At 39.7% G+C, this 27640-nt stretch overlaps 1 protein-coding gene across 1 annotated transcript in view; it reads right to left on the reverse strand.

The window, feature by feature from the left end:
• Nucleotides 1-27640, reverse strand: part of METTL24 (methyltransferase like 24) — a gene marked incomplete at both ends in the record, with an annotated part of 110782 nt that overhangs the window by 29223 nt on the left and 53919 nt on the right. Inside the window, one exon of the mRNA XM_080700208.1 lies at nucleotides 24848-25076. Coding sequence (XP_080556334.1) covers nucleotides 24848-25076 — 229 coding nt within the window. The remainder of the gene's footprint in view (nucleotides 1-24847; nucleotides 25077-27640) is intronic.

Here is a 27640-nt window from a genome sequence, read left to right on the forward strand (position 1 = left end):
ACAAAAAACAAAATTACTCTGCTTTTCCTCCAAATATATATAAAAAAGGATGTTGTTGATAACAGAATGTATAAGAAGTAAAAAGAATGATGTTTGGCTTTTGTCACATGATAAAATTTCTTCAATTTTTGCCTGCTATAAGCCAGCCATGAGAGAGAAAAGTTAACTTCCATGAGACTTACTAGAAGTGCCATCAACAATATTAGTGTGTGTGTGTGTGTGTGTGTGTGTATGTGTGTGTGTGTGTGTGTTGTCTAAAAATGACACTGCTGGCAAGATTCCTATCCTTTCTACTTCCTGCAATCCATGCAGGCCCAGGTGGTTATTGCCCAGGCACTCGGCATCTCTGTTTCTGGTTCTCTGTGTTCACTGGATGGTGGGCAGTCAGAGAGCGAGCGCTCCAGCAGCTGAGATGTTCCTTCTGTTCATTTCCTGTTCATACTTTTGGCTTCTCTAGGCCTTGTCACATTTTTACAAGGAAGCTAGAAGATGTTAAATTTTATCTTTGCACCTTCCTCTGATATAGCTTGTATTAAAAATGTAGATTGGGGAAAGAAACTGAGGCTAGAAGGAGGACTAGGTGCTTTGGTGAGTTTAATTTTCTGTGAAATTTTTATTTTCTCTCTCTTTTTTTTCTTTTTGTACTGGGGATTAAAGCCAATGGGATTCTCACCCTGAGCTCTACCCCTATTCCTATTACTTATTTACTTTTTTATTTATTTACTTATAAATAGAGTCTTGTTAAGTTGATGAGGGTCTTGATACATTTCTGAGGCTAACTTGAACCTACGATCCTTCTATTTCAGCTTCCCAAGTACTGACTGGGGCTACAGGTATATACCAACACACCTGGCTTTTCATGAAATTTTAAGAGCCTAGCTGTACTATGTCTGAGATTAGACACTTCATGCCTCAAACACATGTCCTCTAGTAGGACATCTCTAAGTCTCAATGAACCAGAGTTGAACAATAAGAGTAAAATTCTTACTTGTCATAAAACACTGACTTGGGTACGATGGGAATTAAAAATATGCCAAAATAATTTTTTCCGCAAGTCAGCTTTAAGGGAGTTGAATTATAAGAGAACATATTCACATAAGATACCTGTCTTAAATAATGAGAACAGTTTCCTGGGAAGGTCCTCAGATGAATGCGTATCCAGTTCTATCCTCCAAACTTATTGCTGCACCATGAACTTGAAGCACAGAGAAACTCTACAGGATTGTCAAATGCCCCCCGCTGTCAAATGCCTCCGTTGCTCACTCTATTTTATTCATGAGGGCCCATTATGTCTACTGTAGGTTCCATAAATGTTGTATCAAGGTACTTGAACACAGAACTGAATTGCTGGTAAAAATAATCAACACAGTCTTATCCATTTCAAGTTCTAAACAGGCAATGTGTTTTTGTCGTATTTGAGAATATTCACATTTTTCTACAGAAGATGAAAGATCCCCTGGGATGTGTGAAATTTGTAGCATGTATTAAGGATAGATGAGTTATGAGACAATTAAAATACACACTACATATGTGTGCTAAGCATAGAAAGGGATAGAAATGCTGATTGGACACTGAAGTGGCTACTCAACACTAAACACACAGGAGGCACATGAGTCATTCAGTATTCAGGAGGCCATCAATTGGCCACCTACTGGTGACATCATCCCAGACCCACAGATAGGCTAACAGATAAAATCCATAGATGTTCATAGGCAAATTGGTGAGCTCACAGTGGTGACCAGCAGCACTTGTCCCTGGCTCTCTCTGATCCAGCCTCCTTGCTCTACCTTCAGTTCTGGTCCTCCTCCCCACACCATCAGCAGGAGGGCTGATGAGAGAAGGAGAGGGCAGGGAGAGGAGGAAGCAGAGGGTGAGAGTGAGGGCCAGGGAAACTGGCCGGCTGATCAGGATTCATGCAGCATCTTTCTTTCATTAGCTTGCCCCACCTCCCCTCCCTGACTTTCCACTGTGTGTTTTTAATTGAGTCAATAAACCACGTGGTTCAAACATCTTAATTGGTGATCCATAACCTCTGGGGCAGCTTACCTAGTATTAGATGTGAGGCTATATTGCATCAAGGTAATTTCCCATATGACAAAACTCATCATTGTCTCTTAGGCCTTCACACAGACTGCCTAATTGCCACCAAGCGCCAATAAAAGAAATATAAATGACAAGTGGCAACCAATTACTGATGAGGAAACTTACAGTAGTCAGTACTGCCCAGTTCTGTGGCTTGATTACATGAACTTTATGTTACATACATATAAACATTCATATTTCCTTCTGGTGAAATTATCCCATCTCAAATTGTTAAATTACAGACACTGGTATTTCATGATATTCCACAAAGAAAGAGTGGTTTACAAAGAGGGTCGTGATCTCAGGGAGCTCAGCCAGCTGAACAAGTTTACTACCAATATCTTAGAAGATGTTCACTAACAGTGTAGCATTTATTTATTTATTTATTTATTTAGCGGGTCTGGGGATGTAACCCAGGGGCATTCGACCTACGAGCTACCCACCCCCAGCCTTACTTTTTATTCTTTATTTTGAAACAGGGTCCCACTAAGTTTCAGAGAGCCTCACTAAGTAGCTGAGGCTGTCCGTGAACCGCAATCCTCCTGTCTTAGCCTCCCAAATGCTGGGATTACAAGCGTGCGCCACCATCCCTGGCTTCACTCATTCATTTTAATGCATGCACAGTATTTATTTACTGTGCATTTCACATAAGCCAGGCACTGTGCAATGTACTGCCGTAGGAGAAAAGGTAAACATGACAGAATCACTGTCTGCAATTCAAAGTGTGTGATACAGATACACACATACTGTACCACCTAGATGAATACCTGGTGTACCATAGAGATCTCTATGATGATGTAGGAAGCTAGCTAACTTTAGTTAAAAAAATGCAAACAAAGTTTTATGAAAATTCAAAGAAGTAAGCAATCATATCCATTGGAAGAATCCCAGTAAAGTAAAATGGTGCAAAGTGTCTGGAGGGTCATTTAACAATGCATATAAAAGGCCCTAATACTGTACAATTTGTGGCAGTTGAAACTTGAAATACTCCATATGTACAACAATTGGTGAATGGTTAAATAAACCATAATGTATCCATTCACTAGAATATATGCAGCCATTAAAATCACATTGTCAATAAATATTTCATAAGATTCTTGTGGGGAAAATGTATAAAATAACATGGTTTAAAAAATGTTCAAACCCTTCAAAAGGATAACAAAGTATCCCCCCCCCCTCGTTGCAGAATCCCCAGTACCTTTACCCAAAGACATCCTTTACCTTAAGACCCAAAAATACCCCAAGTACTTTTCCCTAAAAGTCTCCAATATTTTTATCCAGAGATTTATGTTTTTAAGTTCATTTATAAAGAAATGTTTGTATGCACTTGCTTCTCTATTTTTATTCAAATCATGAGTGCCACAGTATATCTACTGTTTGGCACTCTGCTTTGGGTTCTTAATTTGTTTTGGATATTTTTCCATATTAAAAAAATTTAGATATGTAGAATGTACTTTAGTAGTCACCGAAGATTTAATTTTATGGGTTTTACTATATTTTGTTTCAGTCCCCTATAAAAGAATTTTGCTACTACAAACATTGCTTCAATACATATAGAAAAAATGCTTACTAATATGTAAAAATGTTTGTGATATTTTAAGTTTAAAAATCCCAGGTTAGCTGGGCATGTGGTGGCGCACACTTGTAATCCCCACGCTTGGGAGGCGGAGACAGGAGGAACGCACGGGGATATAAAACGTGGAATACAATACAATAAAATGTTATTCAGCCTTGAGAAGGAAGGAAATTCTGACACGTGCTATTGCATAGAGGAACCTTGAGAAGATTATGCTAAGTGAGTGAGCTAGACATTATGGACACACAGTAGCTCTATTTTCATTTTTTGAGGAACCACCATACTGTTTTGCATAGTGGATACATCACTTTAGGTTCCCAGAAACATCAAGCCTTTTGAGAATAATATATAGCTGCAAAGACTGAAATGTGATCCTGGAGTGAGTGCTACAAAGGAAAGGTACATTGCGTTATGAGAATGTTTAATAGAGAAATCCAATCCAATCTGTTTTTTATATTTTGCATTACTGATGCTTAGTCAATAGTAGGGCTTGGTAAGTGTTTGGTAGGTAGGTGAATGAGCCATTCAGACCCTTGGTGACTAGGACAAAATATATGATTTTACTTATAAGAGGTACCTAGAAGAGGCAAATTCACAGAGACAGAAAATAGATGAGAGACCACCATGGGCTCAGGGGAGGGGGGAAAGAGGACTTATTGTTTATTGGATATATACTTTCTATTTTGCAAGATGAAGAAGTTCTGGAGATTGGATAAATAATAATGTGAATATGCTAATATTAATCCTAATTAATACTAATAATGCTATTCAGCCATTTAAAAATGGCTAAGATAGTAAGCTTTTTGTTATATGTATTTTACCACAATTATAATATATGTATATATAAATATAATATATATTATATGTATATGTAAATATATATATAAATATGTATATATAAATATAATACATATATACATATATAATATAGTATGTTTTTGTTATATGTATTTTACCACAATTATATATAAAAAACTAAAAGGAAATTTGTTTGTCATAGTATTTTATTATTTAAACATAGAATCTTGTATATAAAATATGCTTAATAAAACCAAGCATGGTGGCACACACCTGTAATCCCAGTACTTGGGAGGCTAAGCCAGGAGGATCATAGGTTAGAGGCCAGAGTCAGCAGTTTTGAACAAGGCCCTCAGCAACTTAGTGAGATTCTGTCTGAAAATAAAAAGTAAAATAGGGCTAAAAGTGTAGCTCAGAGGTAGAATGCCCCGGTTTCAATCCCCAGTACCACACACACACACACACACACACACACTATATATATATATATATATATATATATATATATATATATATATATATATATATATGAATATGCTGCTAGGCGTGGTGGCACACGCTTGTATTCCTAGCACTTGGGAAGCTGAGACAGGAGGATCGCACAGGTTCCAACCCAGCCTCAGCCACTTAGTGAGGCTCTCAGCAAATTAGTGAAACCCTGTTTCCAAATAAAGTATAAAATAGGTCTGGGAGTATATCCCGGAGGTAGAAAGCCCCTGAGTTCCACCCCCAATACCACAAAAAAAAAAGAATATGCCTTATAAACATTTATTAGATGAACAGAGAGAAGGATAGGATGTGAATAGAAGTGCAACATATAAACCCATAACGACTACAGCACGTGAATATAGGGAAATGGGCTCTGTACCTAGGAAGATTTCTTGTTATGGTTACATTTGACATTCTATTTATCACCTAGAGTTACTTTGTTTTACTCACCAACACCATAAAAACTTTATATAGATTTAATATAGTTCTGTCTCATTAAATAATTTTTATCTTATTCTTCTTTTATCTCTTATACTGCAGCATAGTCATTTCTCTAGATGACATTAAAACAGAGGAAACCCATTTCCTGCCACCTTTGATCTTTCCAGCACCTCTCTTAATCCCAAAAGGGAGCACGAAATAAAGCTCACTCTTAACACTGGGGAAGATGAAGCAGGCAAGTTGCTTGCCCGCAGGTCATTAATCAGCTTTCCCCTGGGGCGCAGCGCTATGAAGCTGTGGTGTGTAATAAACAGCAGGCAAAAAGAATCATCTTCATTTTCCAGCTCTGAAGTGCAGGCATGTGCTATAAAACTAAATTGACATCTGTTAGGAGGCTTGTCACATGGACGGTTTTTTCCTGCAGAATCTGGCATAAATTAAACCTTAAAATAAAACTTGGAACAGAGAGGCTGCTTTACATAATTCCCTCTAATGGTGTGTTGTGAACCCATCACACTGATTTTAAAAAGAAGTTCTTGTAAGAAATGTTTCATTATAATTTTAATTGCAAAACTGTTGAATGCCACTCTGTGCTAAGAAAATTGTGTTTTTTTTTTTAAAAGAACCTTATGTTTTCATCTAAAAAATGACTAACAAAAACCTTCCTTCCCTTGTGTTTTCACTGGCTGAAAAATAAATCTGGTTTTACCTTGAAATGAAACTTAGACCACCTTTCCCTAAGCCTTGGAGCCTGGTTCCTCGGCATGTCTGTTAGGCTCAGGCACCTAGCCCCAGCTTGTGCGTTTGAGCTCCTGAGGCAGAAATGGCCAGCGTGGGGGTGGGGGGATCCTGGAAGATTTTGCTCAGTATTACACTCCCTCCGAGGATTCTCTGATGTGATAGTGAGTTCTCAGGGCTCTTACTGTCAAAAGGCATTAAGCTTTTCTTAAACATGCATTAAAGAAACTGCAGAGCTTCATGACCCTGCAAATCTGAGCTGTACAGCAGGATATGACATTCTTCTAGGGCCCCAGAGTTTCCTTTAGGGAAGTCACATCAAGGGAAACCCAGGAACTTTGTGGGCACCTGGAGCTTACAGCTCTCTCCTCTCTCTGGATTCACTTGGCGCTCCCCCAAACTGTCAAAATCAGACAAATCCACCCCCTCCTGGTCCATAGCAACAGAAAAGAACAAGGGTAGAGCTTCCTGAAGGCTAATTTCCTCCCTATGCAAAATCTTCCTCTTTTGTAATAATTCTGGGCACCTTCAAAAATCCCAAAGAAGCAACAGTCAGGCGTAATTCTCCAGTACATAAAGTCACAACGCTGGTCTTGTGAAAACCCCTTGCTCCTTCAAGCTCTCCTTCTCATGAATTCGTTGGATGGCACAACATTCTCCAGTGGCAGGGGTTCATGTCACACACCTTATGATGTGGGAAACTGAGGCACGGGGGACTCAGAGACTTGCTGAGGAGGCAGAGAAGATGCTGCAGAAACCAAGCCAGGCTTTCCCTGCTTGCTTCTTGTTTACATACGAGGTTTCATGCACAGCAGGAGGTGGGAATTTATGAACAGAAGGTTGAGCCCCTAGCTTCTTCCTAATCACTGAGTTTCTTCAAAGGGTGGTTGGTGTGTTAGCCTTCTGTCACTGGGACAAAATATCTGAGAAAGCTTAAAAGAAGGCAAGGTTTATTTTGGCTCCCAGTTTCAGAGATTTCAGTCCATGGTCAGATGGCTCTGTTTTTTTGGGGCTTGTGGTGAACATCATGATGGGGTGCACATGACAGAAAAGAGCTGCTCACTGGCTGGCAGCTGGGAAGCCGAGAGAGAGAGAGAGAGAGAGAGAGAGAGAGAGAGAGAGAGAGAGAGAGAGAGACAGAGATTGTGTCCAACATTCCCTTTGGTGACATAATCCCAAAGACCTAGCTTTCTTCCACTACGTCCCACCTCCTAAAGGCTCCCCCACCTTCCAATAGCACCACAGATGGTATCCAAATCTTTAGCACATGAGCCTTTGAAGGACAGTGTATAAGGGTGTATAAGGGGTCGTCTTCACATCGCCTGGGTTAGAGAGGGGTGGGGCTGGTTAAAAATGCAAGTTCCCAGGCTCCGTGCCAGACCAACTACTTCAGAATCTCTGGGGTTGGTCCTGGGTTTGACATTATGATCAAGCCCCCTTTGTAGTCGGAGCTCTTTGCTTGTGTCTGTTACTGCAATGATTTTGGTTTATTGTCCAGCGTTTCCAATGTTAACATTAGAATCTGAAGACCACTTGATCATACAGGTGGGAATGGATCTCCAGATTCCAGAACCTTATTTACACACAAGTTTGTCAGTTACAGCTTCTGCCCAAGAATCATGGGTAGAACACATCCAAGGAAACACCAGGCACAGCTAAATCCAGATGTGCTTGCCTCTCTCTTCAGTTGGCTTTCTAATCTTGTGGAGCTTCATGCTAGTTGAATACTAAATGGAGTAAAAGCCATTAAGAAGGGCCAAGTCATCTTGCTCCATGATAAATCTCACTATTATAGATGAGCAAGCAGAAAGAATAAAAAAATCAAACTCATTTCCTAAGTGTTGAGTTGGAGACTTCCGGACTTGTGTTCCCAGGATGACTTGTCCTTTGGGTCCACTGCAGATTGATGGGGATAGAAAGATATTTCTGCATTTCAAATTGCAATTCAGCACCACAAATGACTCATAACTAAGAAATTGCCACTGGCTTGTTTCACAGAAACACAGTACCTTTGTGATTAAGTTGCAATTGCACAAGATGAAGTTGTCTTCAAATACACTAAACAATATACAACTCCCTTTTTAAAAAAAGAATATACACCTCCCTTTTATAAATGAACTTAAATAGAATATTGCACTGAGACCCAAAAGAATCCACTGGATTTCTGCCTTTTCTACAGTGTATCTGGTTTTCTGTAAGGTTTCTCCCACAAATGTTCTTCTGAAATATCAGTAACTTCTGGTAAGATCTCTGAATGCTCAAGGCTGCTACTTATTTGGTCTGGGCTAGGTTGTATCTTAAAAAGAAGGTATTCAAACCCCAGTGCCCTAGACATTTTAATTAAGAAAGTGCTGGAGAGAAAGTCAGGGTGACAAGAACCCTATGTTTCCAGAGCATGTTGCTAGATAAGTGGAATGGGATCTCCTAGGATAAGGGGCTCTACTCCTGAGACACAAGCTCAGGTAGGAACTCAGAAGTGAGGCTTCTGCTCAGGAACAAATCACTATTCACCTAGAACTCAGGTGTGCCTCCCTGATGTGGGAGGCCAGCAAGGGGACATTTATATAATGGATCTTCTTCCTACAAAGGAATTGGTCCCAGGATGGCATCTAGTACAGAGATCCTGTTCAAGAGACTTCAGATGGGAAGGGACCTTGCACATGGCACAGTGGCTGTCCCTCACACCACTTTGGGCTGAGCCAGGAGAAGACACCAACAAGACACAAAGTGGCCAAGTGCTGAGGCCCTGGGGGCAACATCACCCAGGGTCAGGTCCCAGCACTGATGATTACTACGAAGTATCTTCTGGTCCTATGTTTTTCCAAGTGTTGTACAAGCCTAAATATAGTTTCCCAGCCAGCAACTACCTTCACCTGGGACCTTACTAGAAATATGGAATCCCAGCCCTACCCCAGGCCTCCTTCATCACCACATGCATTTTAATTAGATTCCCCAGATGGTTCACATACACATTGCATTTGAGAAATAAGGGTGTCAGATATGATTTAAAGGCAATCTGAGTAAACCCTTCAAAATTATTCACTTGTCAGCTATTTGCAATTTGTATTAGCAACTATAACTAGGATAGCTGACCTATGAGACCATGGGCAATATTTCTCCAGATACTTCTAATTAAGTAAGTTGAATACACATAAAGTTTATTTAAATGAGAGTATGAAGGAAAGAGGTGCCCTTATTCCACACCAAAAAGAAATAAATTATAATTATTTCAAAGAAACAAAAAGGGAAAGGGGACAAAGCAGGGCTTAGAAAAAGCCCAATATCTCATTGGATCAGAATACAGTGTGGTGAACAGGACTAATGCCAAGATGTGCTGGGCTTCCCTCTTAAAGCAGGTGCCAGTGATACTGAGAGTGGGTACCCACAGCCACACTCGATGACCAGTGCCAGAGGCTCCCTAGCTTCAGAAAGGAGCCTGAAATAAACTAATAATCACTGGCTGGAGCTCTGGCTTAAAGCCAGCCACTGGCCTAAGGAGATGAGAAAAGAAAGACACACCCTAGAAAATAGCAAATGAGCCAGCTCCCAGATGGTTCAGTGATAGAATATTCTCAATATGATAGTGGGAGTAGCAGCCCCCAAATGCTTATATAAGACCAGATCCTAAAGCTAGAATAAAACCACAAAGTAGAAAAGGTGAGCCAAAAAGAGAAATGCAAAATCAAAACAACAATAATTTTTTTAAAAACCCTTCCACTGAAAGTGAGTCAGCAAACCAAAATTTCAAAATACACACAGAAATCAAAGAGAAACAGACAACCAAGGCCATAATTGAAATGTTATTTCATTCCAAGATTGAAATTTTGTCGAACAGTCTGGATTTATTATTAAGTATGTTTAGAATGCTCACAACTATTAAGAATAATATCTATTTTCCTAAGCATAAAAGTGTGACAATACATTTTAAAATAAAACATGCAAAACTAGAAAAGAACATATGGACAGGAAAAACACATATTGAAAATCTTGGAAGTGAAAGTATATAGTCTTTTTGGTAAAAATATCAATAAATGATATAAACTCTAGACTGGACATAATTTTTTAAAAAACTAAAGATTCAAAAGCTATTATTGAGAAGTTCATCCTAAAGTAGGACAGTGACTGATATTTTGAAACGTGAAAAATAATTAAAAGAGGGAAAGGATAGACTGAAGAGCTACAAAATGTATCAAAAAGAACTCTATAAGTAGAAAATAATAGAAATGGAGAAGTGTGTTGATCACCTTTCCATCATTGTGACAAAATGCCAGAAACAAACAACCTGTAAGGAGGAAAGGTTTATTTGGGTTCACAGTTTCAAAGCTTCCAGTCTGTGGTCAGCTGGGCCCATGGCTTTATACATCGTGTCAAGAGCATGTGGCACAGGGAGCTGTTTCCTCATAGTAGCTGAGAAGCAAACGAGATTGACAAGAAAAGCATGGGGTCCCCATATCCCCATCAAGGACGCACGCCCAATGACAACTTCCAACCACTAGGCCTCACCTCTTAGAAGTTCCATCACCTCCCAATAGCACCAAGTTGAGGATCAAATCTTTAATGCATGGGATTTGGGGGGCATTCCAGATACAAACTCTAGCCAAAAAAAAAAAAAACCACCTGAAAATATTTTAATTTCTTGAGCATTCACAGCTACAGAGTCTCTTCCTCAGCCACCCAATTTTTCTCATGGAGGACATCATCATCATCATCATCATCTACTTCTCATGTGTATGTTCAGAGGGATTCTGTTTATACAAACACAATTGGATGGTGTAATGGTAGAAATCTACACACACTCTTCTGCAATTTGCTTTTAACCTTTGATGCATGTACACTCCTTGCAATCACTGACACACTCAAAATATAGGACATTTCCACATCCTCTGAATTCCCCCTCGTGATCCTTTAGTAAATTTCCTAACTCCTCATCCTCATGGCCTATCCCAGGCAACCACTGATCTTATTTCTATCACTATATAATGGTTTCCCTTTTCTAGTATCCATATAAGTTCAGAATTGTAAAATATGCAGTCTTTCATGCTTTTATTACTAAGCTTATACATTTTTATTGCTGAAAAATATTCCACCCCATATGGATAATATGGTACATTGTATTTGATATATTCATATCATAACTTCCCTGCATTCACCTGTTATGGACATTTGGATTGTTTCTGCTTGGGGCTGTTATGAATACAAATTCATAATATAAATCTTTGTGTGGACATATGTTTTCAGTTTTCTGAGATAAATATATAGGAGTGGGTTTTAGTTCTATCAGTAAATATATGTTTAACTGTCTTAGTCAACTTTTCATTGCCATAAGAAACACCTCAGATAATCAATGCATAAAGAAAAAAGGTTTAGGAGTTACGGGAAGATGGCAACGGAGAAAAGCGTGGCTTACGAGTCATGCTAACAATTGATCTCGATTACCACAAAATCAGCACCTTTCATAGCCAGAAAACACCATCAGCAGAGAAACAAAAACTGTAAATACAAGGGACAGAGAAAAAGAGGGCTGGAAAAACAAGACACCAGAAAGAAACCAGCCCGCAGTGCTGCGGCCAGAGCCATGGCGCGGAGCCACGTGGACGCCATCTTTCCTCACAGCACCAGGCTCCAGAGAAGGGAGGGGACTCAGAAAGCAGCTCAGAACCTGACAGGAGCTACGCCGGCCTCACGGCCGAGGATGCAGCAGAAGCACCTTACTGCCGGCAGCAGTGGCGAATTCACCGGATGGCTCCAGACCAACGCACTCAACAACTCACCAGGCTCCAGAGAGGAGGGGAGGACAATGAGCTGAGCACATCCTGCAGGGACTCAAAGTGGAGCTCAAAACCAGAGAAGAAATACTCCAGCCTCACGGCCGAGGTTGTAACAGCAATGTCATATTGACAGCAGCGGCAGCAGTGAATTCACGGAGTCCACTACAGCTCCATCAGCGCACTCAACAAATATGAGTCAAATTGCGGCCCCTAGAGGAGAAATCCCAGTACTGCATTCCCAAGGACTTGTGCAGATAGTCTTCCTGGGTCTGAGAGTTTTGCAGTCTAACCCAGTGAGGGAGTGGTGGTGGCAGAGGTATCACACCATAGTCACAACTCCCTGCGGGAGAACGCCAAGTCTGGCACCCACCCCCATGATGTCAAGCAGCCTCCATTGACACCCTGGGTGTGAGACTTTGCAATAAAACCCAGTAAAGGAGTAGTGGTGACTGAGATACCACAGACTCAAGATCCAGAGCACTCTAAGTGAAGTCATAGTGACCCAAGGAAGAAACCAGAGAAGGCACAAACTTCCAAAACCATGGGAAAGAGGAACAAAAATGGAGCAATGAATGCCCACAACCCCACAACATCAGAACCTGATAACACAGAAATTCAGAGATCTCTAGAAGATCAAATCAGGAAAATAACTGTAGAAATAAAAATTCAGAGAGAGTCAAAAAGAGATAAAGGATGCAATCATTGAAATAAAGGCCTCAATTCAAAGTATAAACAACAGATTAGACCACATGGAGAATAGACTCTCACTTAGAAGATGATCACTCCAAAAATGAATGCATAGTCCCTAATTTAGAAAAAACAATCCGATAGCAGGAATCTGACATTGAAGAAATATGGGCCCATTTTAAGAGAGCTAACCTAAGAATAACTGGAATAGAAGAGGGAAAAGAAGGTGAAACCAAAGGAATCAATAACATCTTCAATGAAGTAATAGCAGAAAATTTTCCAAACATAGAGCAAGAGGTCAATACACAGGTCCAGGAAACTTATAGAACTCCCTTTAGACAGGATCAGAGAAAAGGTTCCCCACGCCACATAATTGTCAAAATGATCAATGTGGAAGCCAAGGAGAGAATCTTAAAGGCAACAAAAACAAAAGGCCAAGTGACATTCAGAGGCAAACCAATTAGAATCACTCCAGGCTTCCCAAACCAAGTCATGAAAGCCAGAAGGCCATGGAGTAACATATTCCAAACTCTGAAAGAAAACAACTTCCAGCCAAAAAATTTCCTACCCAGCAACACTAGCTATCAAATTAGATGGGGAAATAAGAAGCTTCCATGACAAACAGAAACTGAAGGAATTTATGTCTTCAAAACCAGCGCTAGAGAAAATACTCAACAAGATTAACTGCAAAGAAGAAATAGGTAATACACGCCAGAACCAAAGAAACAAGATTTCCCATCCATCAGACAACTAAGCAAAGAAGAATAAACAGTATCTCAAACAGAAATAAAATCTTTTAACATGTTAGGACATGTTAGGAATTTTAAATTATCTCTCTATAATCACACTGAATGTAAACGGCCTCAACTCCCCAATAAAAGACATAAAGTGGCAAGATGGATTAAAAACCAGAATCCATCCATCTGCTGCTTACAAGAAACACACCTTACAAGTAAAGATAGGAACAAACTCAAGGTAAAGGGCTGGAGGACGGTAATCCATGCCAATGGAACTCGAAGACAAGCAGGAGTAGCAACTATGATACCAGACAAGTTAGACTTCAAACCCAAACTTATTAGAAGAGACAAAGAAGGTCATATTTTACTAGTAAAAGGAATAATCCAGCAAGAGGAAATAACAATAATCAACATCTATGCCCCAAACATAGGTGCAGCTACTTTCATAAATCAAACTCTGTGACATGAAGTCACACATAAATCCCAATACAATAATACTGGGAAACTTCAACACACCTCTCACAACACTAGACCGATCTTCCAGACAAAGGGTCAGTAAAGATGCCTCAGAACTAAAGAACACCATTAACCAAATGGATCTGTTAGACACATATATAATATTTCACCCAACTACAGCGGAGTTTACATTTTTTTTCAGCTGCTCATGAAACCTTCTCCAAAATAGATCACATCCTGGGACACAAAATGAGCAGTAGCAAATTTAAAAAATGTTACATACTTCCCTGTGTCATTTCAGACCATAATGGAATGAAACTAGAAATCAACTATAAGAAGACCCAGAGAAACAACATAAACATGTGGAGACTGAACACCACATTTCTGAATGAAGAATGGGTCATAGAAGATGTAAGAGGTGAAATCAAGAAATTTCTAGAAACAACATATCAAAACCTCTGGGACACTTTGAAGGCAGTATTAAGAGGAAAATTTATAGCACTGAGTGCTCACATAAGAAAAACAGAAAATCTTCAAATAAATAACCTAATGACACACCTCAAAGCCCTTGAAAAGCAGGAACAATTGAACCCCAAAGCCAGAAGAAGACAGGAAATTATTAAAATTAGAGCAGAAATTAATGAAGTAGAGAATAAAAAAACAATCCAGAAAATCAACAAAACCAAAAGCTGGTTTCTTGAAAAAATTAACAAGATAGATAAACCACTAGCCAACCTAACTAAAAAAAGGAGAGAATCAAATTATGAAGATAAGGGATGAAAAAGGAGAAATTACTACTGACATTGTAGAAATCCAGAGGATTATCAGAAACTACTTTGAAAAACTATACTCCAACAAAATGAAAATCTGGAGGAAATCGACAACTTCCCAGATAAACACAACCTTCCTAAACTGAGTCAAGAAGATATGGAACACTTAAACCAACCAATAACAATCAAAGAGATTGAAACAGCAATAAAGAGCTTACCATCAAAGAAAAGCCCAGGACCAAATGGGTTAACCCCTACCCCTACCCAGTTCCCACCCCATTCCCTCCCCATCCCTCCTTCCCTTGCTCGGCTTAGTGGTTGACTTCGATATGTTTAAGTACATTGTGTGTTTTAGAGATTTTCCTCTTCCCCCCTCCTTTCTCCTCCTTTAGGTTGCCTTGTTTTCTCCTCTATAGGATTTCCTTTTTCATCTAGAGTTCCTCTTATGACCCATTTCTCCCTAACTCTCACATATTAGGAAAAGCATCTGATTTCTTATTTTTTGTGACTGACTAATCTCACTTAGCATAATGTCCTCCAGTTCCATCCATTCCCCTGAAAATGATGTAATTGAGTTTTTTTTTATGGCTGAGTAAAAATCCATTGTGTACATATCCCACAGTTTTGTAATCCATTCATCTGTTGATGGACATCTTGGCTGGTTCTATAGTTTGGCTGTGGTGAATTGTGCAGCTATGAACATAGATACACATGCATTCGTTTGGTAGTTTGGTTTCCTATCTTTTGGGTAGATATCCAGAAGTGGTATTGCTGGATCAAATGGTAGATTTGCTCCCATTCTTCTGAGGATTCTCCATACTGTTTTCCAAAGTGGTTGCACTAATTTGCAATCCCACCAACAATGTCTTAGAGTTCCCACTTCTCCACATCCTTGCCAGCATCTGTTGTTGTTTGTGTTTTGAATGATTGCCATTCTAGTTGGAGTTAGGTGAAATCTCAGGGTAGTTTTGATTTGCATCTCTCTGATTGCCAGTGATGTTGAGCATTTTTTCATGCATTTATTGGCCATTTGAATTTCTTCTTTTGTGAAGTGTCTAGTTAGTTCATTTGCCCATTTTGTTATTGGATGCTTTGTTTTCTTAGTGTTGAGTTTCTTGAGTTCTATGTATATTCTAGATATTAGTCCTCTATCGGAGGGGTGTTGTTGCTTTTCTTGTATGTCTGTGTATGTGTGGCGCTGGGGATTGAACCCAGGACCTCACACATGGTAGACAAATATTCTACTACTGAACTATACCCTCAGACCCTCATCAACTATTTCTTGATCCAATTTTCTATCAAGTTGTGGGTCTTGTCCTTATTGATTTGTTGTAGCTTATTTATTTATTTATTTATTTATTTATTTATTTATTTATTTATTTATTTTTGAGGTAATGGGGATGGAACCCAGGGGCATTCTACCTCTGAGCTACACTCTCAGCCCTATTTTTTAGTCTTTATTTTGAAACAGGGTCTCACTGAGTTGCAAAGGGCCTCAGTAAGTACCTGAGGCTGTCTGTGAACCTCAATCCTCCTTTCTCAGCCTCTCAAATTTCTGGGATTACAAGCATGCACCACCACACCTGGCTTGTTGAAGCTTTTGTATATCAACAAAATTAGCCTTCTGCCTATGAAAAGACTGGCCAATATTTTCCAAGTTTGTTATTTGTCTTTTAATTTCATTTGGTCATTTTACCATGTAAAACATTTATATGTAATGAAATAAATTATTTTTATTACTTCCTAAATCTTAGATTATAGAAAAAATCTTCATAGTTTTTTTTCCTAGTATTTTTATGATGTTAGTTTTAAAAAATTCTTATTTTTGATGGGTCTGCATTTTCTTGACAAAAGGTATCAAACATAGATCAAAATATTTTTTATAAATGCCTACCTAGTTGTCCACATATTTTTACTGAAATATCCATCTTTTTCCATTGATTTGAGATGCCACTTCCATATCAAATCTGCATGTATTTGGATTTATTTTTGGATTTACATATTTTGCCCATTAATATGCTTATACATGCAATGGTACCATTTTGCCTATATTATTATAGTTTTATAAGACATTTTATTACCACATAGGACCAGTTAATGTCCTTTATTACTCTATTGTCAGAATTTGGCTATTTCTGCTTGTTAGTTCAACACAAACACAAGATTTAGCTTGTCCAGGCTTACCAGTAAAATTCTGTTGGAAATTATTGTGATTATGTTAAATGAATATATTAACAGAATGCTTAAATAATTATAATAGTGTTTCTATCAAAGAGTGGGCCGTATCTTTATGTCTATTGAAGTCTTCTTTTAAATTCTTTTTTTTTTTTTTGCAGTTCTAGGGATGGAGCCCAGGGGCATTTGACTTCTGAGTTACACCCCCTGCCCAATTTTTTATTCTTTATTTTGAAACAGGGTCTCACTGAGTTGCAGAGGGCCTCGCTAAGTAGCTGAGACTGTCCACGAACTGCAATTCTCCGATCTCAGCCTCCCAATGCTGGGATTACAAGCTGAGTCACCATGCCTGGCTCTTCTTTTAAATTCTCGACATCAGATTTTGGTTTAATATCTGATTGGGACAATATATAGAGACATTTATACCCGTGACTTCCTACCTAAAATATAAGAAAGAAGAGATGGACAAAGATGGCAGAGATGGCAGCAGTGACCAGTATTTAGGAGAGGTAGATATAACCAATCCAACCCGCCTTGAACTGTTGGAGAAATCTTCCCAAAAATAGACTGCTCCTGCCCCAAAGGCTCAGAAATTCTGGACAACATACTATGTAAGAAAAATGCTCGGGAGGAGGGCCAAGATGGCAGCGGCAGCAGTGGCCAGTATCAGGGAGAGGCAGGTGGATTCATTCTAATCCACCCTGAACTTTTGAGGAAATCTCCCCAAAAGTAGACTGCACCCACCCCACATGCTCACTGCGCATATGTGCAGCTCTGGGGCTGGGTGCGCTTGGAGCAGCAGAACCCACTCTCAATGGTGAAGCTGTGAGCCTCCACTCTTGGCAGGGAGTTAAAACACATTGCTACTAAGTACTTGGGCCCCCAACTCCTGCAAAAGACACGTACTGTTTTCTTTTTTTAAAAAAATATTGAAGAGGGAGGAAGATGGTGGTGGCTGCAGTTGCAGCTGCAGCAGCGACCAGGGCCGCAGCGGTGATGGTTAGCAGTGGCCGAATAGGATAGCATCCCCCTGAGAAACCCTGGACAACAGATTTTGATTTAAGAGCTGATTGTGACAACACACAGAAACATTTCCAGTCATGACTTCCTATCTGAAATAGAGGAGAGAGAGTGGAAAATAGCGGAATTAGAGGCAAGACTGCAGCACAGCGCCCACCACTACAAGAAAAGTGACTTTTGGAGGGACATCCCAGAAGAGATCAGAAAGCAGACTGCTCTTGCCACACATGCACAGGAATACTTAACAACAACATACTCTAGGAGAGATCAAGAAGGCGGCAGTGGCAGCCGGTATTCAGGAGAGGCAGACAGATCCAACCAAATCCACCTTGAATTACTGAAGAAATCTCTACAAAAGTAGACTGTCTCGGGAGACCTCAGCTCATGGCTGCTATGCTCCTCTGTGCTGCACTGGGGGTCAGGGTGTGCTTGGAGCAGCAGATTTCACTCTCCATGGTGAGGCTGTGAGCCTCCACTTTCAATGGGGAGATAAAAATCCATTGCTGCTAGGGAATTGGGCTCTCAGCTTCTGCAAATGACACATGCTATTTTCTCCTAATAAAATATATGTGTGTATATTTCCTGAATACTGGCCGCTGCTACCCTCTTCTTGGTCTCTCCTAGAGTATGTTGTTGCTAAGTATTCCTGTGCATGTGTGGCAGGAGCAGTCTGCTTTCTGATCTTTTCTGGGATATCCCTCCAAAAATCACTTTTCTTGCAGTGGTGGGCTCCACGCTGTAGTCTTGCCTCTAATTTGCCATTTTCCACTCTCTCTCCTATATTTCAGATAGGAAGTCATGACTGGAAATGTTTCTGTGTGTTGTCCCAATGGAGGGAAAAATGGGAACCTCTGTAAACGTCATACCTACAGTGACAGGAACCAGAGCCTGCCGGGCAGTGAGGCTAGGTCTGGAGCCAGTGAGGCCCGGCCTGGAGCCTGCCCCACGGAGAAGCTGGGTCTGGAGCCAGAGGGCTGGGCCCAGAGCCCGCCACGGGATGAGGCCGGGCCCAGAGACTGTTGCGTGCCAGGCCTGGGGCTTGGAACTGGGGCCTGCTTCACAGCAAAGGGCCAGCGGGTTTCTTCAACTGTGTGGCCAGGAAGCACTAGAAGCTGCCAGTGCCTCACCTAATCTCTCAGCAAATTTCCAGATCCAAGTGAACTCTATTAAAAAAAGAAATTGGTTGTGAGTGGATCATCCTGTCACCTCTGGCTTTCAGGTTTTCACTAATGGGAATAAGTGTGGAGAAATAGAAGCTCTAATACATTGTTGGTGGGATTGCAAGTTGGTACAACCACTTTGGAGAACAGTATAGAAGATCCTCAGAAGAAGGGAAACGAACTTACCATAGGATCCAGCAATACCACCTCTGGGTATCTACCAGAAAGAATGAAAACCAAAATACCAAACTAATGCATGAACAACCATGTTCATAGCTGCACAGTTCACCATTGCCAAACTGTTGAACCATCCAAGATGTCCTTCAATGAATGAGTATATTTCAAAACTATGTGATATGTACACAATAGAATTTTGCCCAGCCATATGGGAGAACAAAATTATGGCATTTACAGTGAAATGTCACAAAAATATAAGAAATCAGATGCTTTTCCTAATGTGCAAAAACTAGGGAGAAATGGGTAACAGGAGGAACTCTAGATGAAGAAGAGATTGTATAGAGGAGCAATTAAGGTGACCTGTCTGAGGGGATGGGAGGGAGAAGAGGGAAACTCTTTAAAGCACATGATGGCTGGGCGTGGTGGCACACGCTTGTAATCCCCGTGCTTGGGAGGCAGAGACAGGAGGATCTCGCAGGTTCAAAGCCAGCCACGTGCACTGGCTTAGGAGACACTGTTTCCAAATAAAAATGTAAAAATAGGTCTGGGAGTGTAGCCCGGAGGTAGAAGGGCTTCCAGGAACCCCAGTACCACCAAAAGTAAAAAAATAAAAATAAAGCACATGATGTACTTAAACATATCAAAGTCAATCAGGAAGCCAAGCATGAGTAGAAGGAAGGGAGAGGGAAGGAATTGGAGCTTGGGTAGGGGCTGATTGGGTGATGTGTGCATGTATGTCCACAAGTTTTTTTTATCTCATTGAGATGTATGACTACAATGCACCAACAAAAATTTATTTAAAAAAAAACCACAATCCAGACTTACATCAAATTTGTTGCCCCTATAAGCTACCTATAAACTCTTTCAAAAGAATGAAAATAAAGGAATCTCAAATTGTTTTTGTATAAATACTTATCAAAAGAAAGCTGTTCTCATAGAACTAATAAAAGATAAAATAGAATTTAAGGCAAAGATTTCTAGAGATAAAAAAATGACATATGTATTTGGACATGTTTCCTTCCTGAAAAAGTGTATCATTTTCTATTTCCAGCAGCAAAGGCTGAGTATTATTCCCAACAAGCATTTCAATACAGGGCATTATCAATAACTTGTCTATATTGGCCAATTTGATAAGCAAAGAGAAAAAAGGTGTCTTTTTATAGTTTTATTTCAAAGCCTATATTCTTTTAAACACAGCAGAGATCACATAATAAAACTGATGGGTTAGAAAAAATGGTGAGCTCTGTCCTGGGAAGCATAAACTGTGGTCCATTCAGGGCCCAAGGGCCACTAAGCCACCAGCAGGTAGTGATGGAGGGACAGCAGAGAGGAGACCTGGAGCTGACAGGCAGGAAGCCAGCCCCTCCAGGTGCTATAACTACTTAGCCCCTGCCCGGAGGTCTACATCTGCTCATGTGGAACAGATTCCAATTAATTTTCAGCAGCTTATTTAATTCCTCTACAGCAAAGTATTTACTTTCTATACAATCACCAGTAAAGCTGCTCAGAGCCCCGAGGCAGTAAACACTAACAATTCTCTTATAACTCTGTCTGAAGGACCAATTGCCCTTTGGTTTCACACAAAGCTTTCATTAAAAACTTTTGGCTGGAATTCAGTGCAGTTAGCAATTTCCAGAGAAATCGCTGATATAGTTTCCCTGAAAACAAATGAAAAAAAAAAAAAAAGATGAAATTTTCTGTGAAATTTAGCAAAAGTTTATTCAAATTGTTGATAACAATTCTTTGAATTTACTGAAAGCAACTGATTTATCCATGTGGGGCTTCCTACTAGAGATTTTCACACTGTGCTCTCAGATCTAATTCTTAAAACAAGCCACCATTTGGACAGGATCATTATCCTCATTTTACTGACAATCAAACAAAATGCCAGCAAGGTTAAATGACTTGCCCGGTGCCAAACACTAATAAGCAGACTCACGCTTCAAATCCAGACAGAAGAGATCACCAAGATGGACTCTCAGGCAGCCCTGCCATTTATGTTATCAGCAGTGTGATTAAGACGGAAAATAACAGTAATAGTCATAATTTTTTTGCTTTAACATGCCTGGGTCATTTAGGAAACTCTGAGTATGCAATAAAGAGTTTGGGGGTGGCAAGAGGCATACAGGATGATTAGTAAGAGTAGAAACCAGATCCAAACTTTCTGTTACATTCTAGAAAAATTTATATGCTTAGCTAGCAGCAACAACCACTTTAGCAAAGAGTAGGCAGGCAGTTAATCATTCCCAATAACACTGGATCCAGGGGATATGAGTCCATAACAGACTGGGCTTCTGGGCTACGTGGTTTTGCCAATACAGCTGTTCCTGCTTGGTGCTCTAAAAAGGTTTCTTAAACTTATAGTTTGAAGTTAAAATTAGCAGTTTTTAATTTTAATAATAATAATAATAATAATAATAATAATATTTTTTGTGGTACTGGGGTTCCTGGAAGCCCTTCTACCTCTGGGCTATACTCCCAGACCTATTTTTTTATACTTTTTATTTGGAAACAGGGTCTCTTAAGCCACCGTGGCTGGCTTTGAACCTGCGCAACCCTCCTGTCTCCGCCTCCCAAGCGCAGGGACTAAAAGCGTGTGCCACCACACCAGGCAATATCAGCAGTTTTAAAAGCAGTACAAAAGCCATATGCATCTTTCTGTCCCTTTTGCCTTCCCTCTTTTCCACATTTTGCCTCACTTTTGCTTGAGTGGCTGAAATCGAGGTTTAGATTCAGAGAAGACAAATAGCCCAACATGGAAATGATTACAAAACTATATATTTCAAAGGCATGCAGATTAAAAGCTTAAAAAATCAAGTACCTTCAAACCGGACATGAGCCGGGCGTGTTGGCGCACGCTTGTAATCCCAGCATTTGGGAGACTGAGACAGGAGGATCGCGGTTCAAGGACAGCCTCAGCTACTTAGTGAGGCCCTCTGCAACTCAGTTGAGACCCTGTTTCAAAATAAAGAATAAAAATTAGGGCTGAGGATGTAGCTTGGAGGTAGAATGCCACTGGGTTCCATTCCTCGTACCACACACACACACACACACACACACACACACACACACACAGGGCATGGTAGCACATGTTTGTAATTCCAGTACTTATGAGGCTGAGACAGGATAATCAGTGGTTCATGGACAGCCTCAGGTACTTAATGAGATTCTGTATCAAAATAAAATAATAAATAGGACTAGAGATACATATAGCTCAGAGGTAGAATGTGCCTAGGTTCAATTCCCAGTAACACACACACACACACACACACACACACACACACACACACACACTTTTACTGGTGCACTGTAATGATTCATCACATTTAGATTGTGACAGAAACACACATTCCACAGCACTGGATGCATTTCCCTCCAGATCCCATGACTCCCTCCAGAAAAAACAAACAAACAAAGCTTTAAAATATCACTTTGGTTTCTACAGTAACTTTCAGAATCAATGAGTAAAGAAGGCTAGGCAACAACACTGACATTTTTTAGTGTTCTATTTGCCCCTTTGCCACAGCCACATCCTATTAACTGATGTCTGTACACCGACAGAAAACAGACCGAGCTGGCTATAAGCCACAAACAAGGTTTCCTTTTACCTGGTACCATATAGCTCCGCGAAACATGTTCCTAATGGAAGCAATCACTCACGATGGGTTTGGCTTTCCTTTGAAGCATTCACCCCCCAAAAAAAATCTCCATAAAAGAGCATCAGTATCTCTTAAATTCTTCAACAAGGGACATTTTTAAAATTTTATTTTTATGGTACTGAGGATGAAATCCAGGGGCCTTCTACCTCCAGGCTACACTCCCAGACCTATTTTATACTTTATTTGGAAATATGGTCTCACTAAGTTGCTGAGAGCTTCACTAAGTAGCTGAGGCTGGCTTCAAACCTGTGCAATCCTCCTGTCTCAGCCTCACAAGCGCTGGGAATACAAGTGTGTGCCACCATGCCCAGCTCAACAAGGGACATTTTTAAAGAGGCAAAAGCATAGCTGACAATTCTGAGCCAGACCATTTCCATTGTTCTTAATATTTTTTGATAAAAATAAGTAACCTTAGGAATATAAGCAATTCTTTCCCTTGTAGGTATCATTGCAAATATATCTGCTATCTCAGGGGCAGCATTGCAAAAGGCTTTGTGCTTTCTTCTTAGCATAAAGGTTTGCTCAATGCAGGTCCCAGAAAGCTAAACAAACACAGTTCAGGTATGTACTTTGTTATCCCAAAACACATTCTCCATGGGAAATGTGGTGAGATAGATGGTATGCACAGCTCGCTTTTTAAAAGCCTCATTTTATCCTCATCTTCAGCAAATCATTTGCTAATACACTATTGAAAAATGAAAAGTGGCATTGTTTTTCACCTCTTTTCCTTATATCTTTTCTTGGAAGAGCAAGGGTGAAGAGGGCTGGGAGCTGAAGCACATGAAGAGGAGCAGCATGACTCCCAAAGGAACAGAAAGAGTAAGTATCGGCTCTCTGAATAATCTACAGCTGACATATTGGAGAACCGGGCTTGGAATTTTCAGCTGCAAAAGCAGGCCTAGAATGGTAACAAGTGGCAATAAATAAAGAAATGAATGAATAAATAAAATTCTGAAAAATGCACCTGCTTCTTTCCATCCTTATTAAAAAATTGACAGCACATGAAATAGAATTTTGTTCAGAAATTTTACCAAAAATATTGTGTCTGTTTCATTAAAGTTCCTGACTATTAAATGCTAGTTACTCCCAGTGGCAAAGCAAAATACAAATCAATAGTTAATTGCATGTTAAAAGAACAGTAAATTCTTTGAAGTTGTTCTTGAAGAAGCCTGGCTGTCTAATTAAAGGGAATTTTAAGAAAGAAGAAAAAGAAGAGAGGGAAGAGAAAGAACAATGTAGTGGAAAGGCCCTTTTATTAAAGATCAAGGAGTCAGCTCAAGTTTAAAGCTAAGTCCCACATACTCTGTTTCATAGATGTACCATCTTGACATGTTCTAAATTACATTGCATTTCTGGCTGCAAACCATAGGTCAAGATAGGCCAACTCCAAGAAAGGGCGGAGATCAAACACAAGCAAACTATACTCGGAAATTCTCTAAATCAGCCTGCAAAATGCAATTGGCTCAAGTATATCATGCTAGAAATTGCTTTCAAGGAACACAGTTCAAAGATTTTCTTTTTTGCTGTCATTCATAATCAAATATTTGCAGAAATTTGACAGCATTGTATAAATAGCAAATATCGAATGTTCATTCAATTTTATAAAGTCAATTTTAATCAATAGCTACACATATTTCCTAAACTTTAAGAGCCTAAAGGTTCAAAATAGTAAGAAAAATTAGAAATATGTTACAACAGTAATAAATATTAAACACTAGCAATCTCTTATCAGACATAAGCATGACTCTGATTATTTTTTGTATTTGAGGCTGATGTAAGTAGATTGCTCTTTCTGGACATTTTTAATAAATTCCTAAATGGCAGTTATGCTTCCAGTGCCAGAAGTAGATTTCTTAGTAATCTTGCCCAGTCTTGGCCAAGATCTTAGCATTACTTAGCATTACTAAAATCTTCAAATCAATTTAAACATTTCTATTCTTGACAGAACTTTATGCCTCCAAAGTTAACTCTATAAATAATGATGGGCCATCTGAATGATTAATACTGGACCTCCAGCTTTCTAATATCCATGTTATTCTTGGTTTGTATTTTCTTTAAAAAAATTAATGTATGGGTTTGTTCATCAAATTATGAAATCAAATGAAAAGTCTCACCTTGTGATGTCCAAATTCATCTAAAATGCTTCCCAGTTTTCTAGTGTTGCTATGTGGTTTTTGGGCGGCAACTGCTGGATGGGGATCCCGCCAGTCGATGGATAAGCGGTGATACCAAAGGCGCTGACTCTCCAGAACATGAGCCGATCTGACACTAGGGTCAAAACGATGCACTTCACAGCCATCATTGGCCATGCTCACCTCGAAATGGGTATCCTCACTTCCCAGCCTGGAGAGAGAAAGAACGGAAATCAGCAACCACAGAAAGGACTGAGGGGAAGTGTTGGACTGACAGAAGGACATCCCAAGGCCAGGCTTCTTAGCCATGGCCAGCTTTCGTCTGTCTTAACACATGTCTAATGTACACATTCAATAAACTTTTTCATAAAAAAGCACAATAGTTCAAATCCTCTGGATAAAAAGGAAATCATCTGCTAAACACGGACCAGAAAATCATATTCTCAAACATGTAGAAGCATATCAAAATGATTTCATTTAAAAAGATGTAAATCATAGTAGCAAGGAGATGAATAAGAATATTGGCTAGTCTTAAGAGAATTTTTTTCAGAATGTGCCAAAAATATAAGCCCCGGGATTACTTCCTTAAAAGGAGTTGCATTCCACAAATGAGGCAATTTATCTCCATTCTAATGACCACAATACCAGGTGTGCAATTTGACTTATAGACAGCAGCTGTTTTCTTAAAAATAGTGTGTATTTGTTTTGTTTTGCTTTCTTTTCTTTTAAAGTTCTGGAGATTAAACCCAAGGGTGTTCTACCTCCAGGCTGTACTCCTAACCCTATTTTTTTTAAACAGGGTTTCATTTAGTTGTTGAGGGCCTTGCTAAATTGATGAAGCTGTCCTTGAACCTATAATCCTCCTGTCTCAGCCTCCCAAGAACTGGGATTACAGGTGTGTGCCATCAGGCCCAGCAGAAATAGTACATATTTTAAAATGTTATAATTAAAGGAAAAAGGCAAATGTACATGGTTCTACTGGATCCAGGATACAAGAAACAGAAGAGGTTTCTCACCTAATTCACATCCATAAGGGTAAGAAATGAATTCATCTTACCTAAGTAACCAGTTGGTAACATTTCATGGAGAAAATATTTTATATACTTAAAAATACTGAATTTACACAGAAATATTTGTTATTTAGGGGGGAAGAATCATCACTTTGATGAAAGCACGGATTTAAATTAAAAGAATAAAATCAATCAAGAAAGAATGAGTTTGGCTTTTCTACCCAAAATACTATAATTATGTGTGATTTAGGATATGAAAATCCCATGGAATACTTAAATACATTGGCCAAACCTGACCAGTGCAGAAACACTTTATTCTCTTAGACTCTGTCTCAGATATTACATATACAAATTCACTGGATAACAATGATCAGATTTTAGTTAACTATAATAAGTCTTCAAGCTGGGTGTGGTGGTCCACGCTTGTAATCCCAGTACTTAGGAAGCTGAGAAAGGAGAATTCAGGCTTGCAGCGAGCCTGGGCAACTTATAGACCCTCTGCAACTTAGTAAGATCCTGTTTCAAAATAAAATCATAAAATAGGGTTGAAAGTATAGCTCAGAGGTAGAATGCCTCTGGGTTCTATCCCCACTACCACAAAGAATCATCATCATCATCATCAGCAGCAGCAGCAGCAGCAGCATCTTTCAATATAAATATCCTCTACCTAGACTCTGTGTGTGTGTGTGTGTGTGCACGCACGTGCAAATGTAGTACTAAAGATTGCACCCAGGGGCATCCTACTTTGAGCTACAACCCCATCCCTATTTAATTTTTTATTTTTTAACATGGTCTTGCTAAATTGCAGAGGGCCTCACCAAGTTGCAGAGGCTGACCTCAAACCTGCTATCCTCCTGTCTGGGCTTCCCAAGTACTAGGATTACAGGTATGCGCCACCATGCCCAGCCCCTAGACCTTCTTAACACCTTTGTTTGCTTGTTTCCTCTCTCTCTCTGCCCCACGGCACTGTTCTTTTCCTAACTGGTTTCTATAACATGTCAGTCAAAATTTAGAGGGCTCTCTGATGTCCCTCAACTATAACTTTTTTGACCCTCTTAACTAGAAAAAGAGAGTCTGCACTCCTCTCAAACACTTTCATTTCTTCTACCTAAGAGGTCCTGCTCCCTCTTTTCTATGTCTATTGAATCCACACAGTTCAGACCATTGTAATCACTACTTGTTTCCTCTCCCATTTGTCATCACCTAATTTACTGTGGCAGATTGACTTGTTGGCCCTAACTAGTCATCCCTCCTTCATCTACACCACTGTATACTCATCATGAGAAAATGTCTTTCCTGTCCCTCAATATTTTTTTTTTTTTTTGGCTTGGCCATGCAACTTCCTTTAGGGTAGTAAGTGACATACACTAGTTCTGATCCTAGACCTTGAGTGTTTCTGTTCACTCTTTTATGCCATCATAATAATACAAATGTATCCTGCACAGGTTTGCTGGTCTCAGAAAAATAAAAGATATTAAGAGCAGATGGAACCCCAGACTTCCATAAAATACATTTTTTTAGCCATCTTATCATGAAATAAATCCTCCCAGCTGAGCCCAGACTGGATCAGCCGAAGTCTGGCTAACCTGCAGACATATACACAATAATAATAATTTAAAAAAACAATAGTTGTAGCTGGGCGTGGTGGCACACGCTTGTAATCCCCGCGCTTGGGAGGCTGAGACAGGAGGATCGCGCAGGTTCGAAGCCAGCCTCAGCTACTTAGTGAAGCTCTCAGCAACTTAGTGAGACCCTGTTTCCAAAT

Source organism: Muscardinus avellanarius (assembly GCF_963383645.1).
Source record: "Muscardinus avellanarius genome assembly, chromosome: 8".
Lineage (NCBI taxonomy): Eukaryota > Metazoa > Chordata > Mammalia > Rodentia > Gliridae > Muscardinus > Muscardinus avellanarius.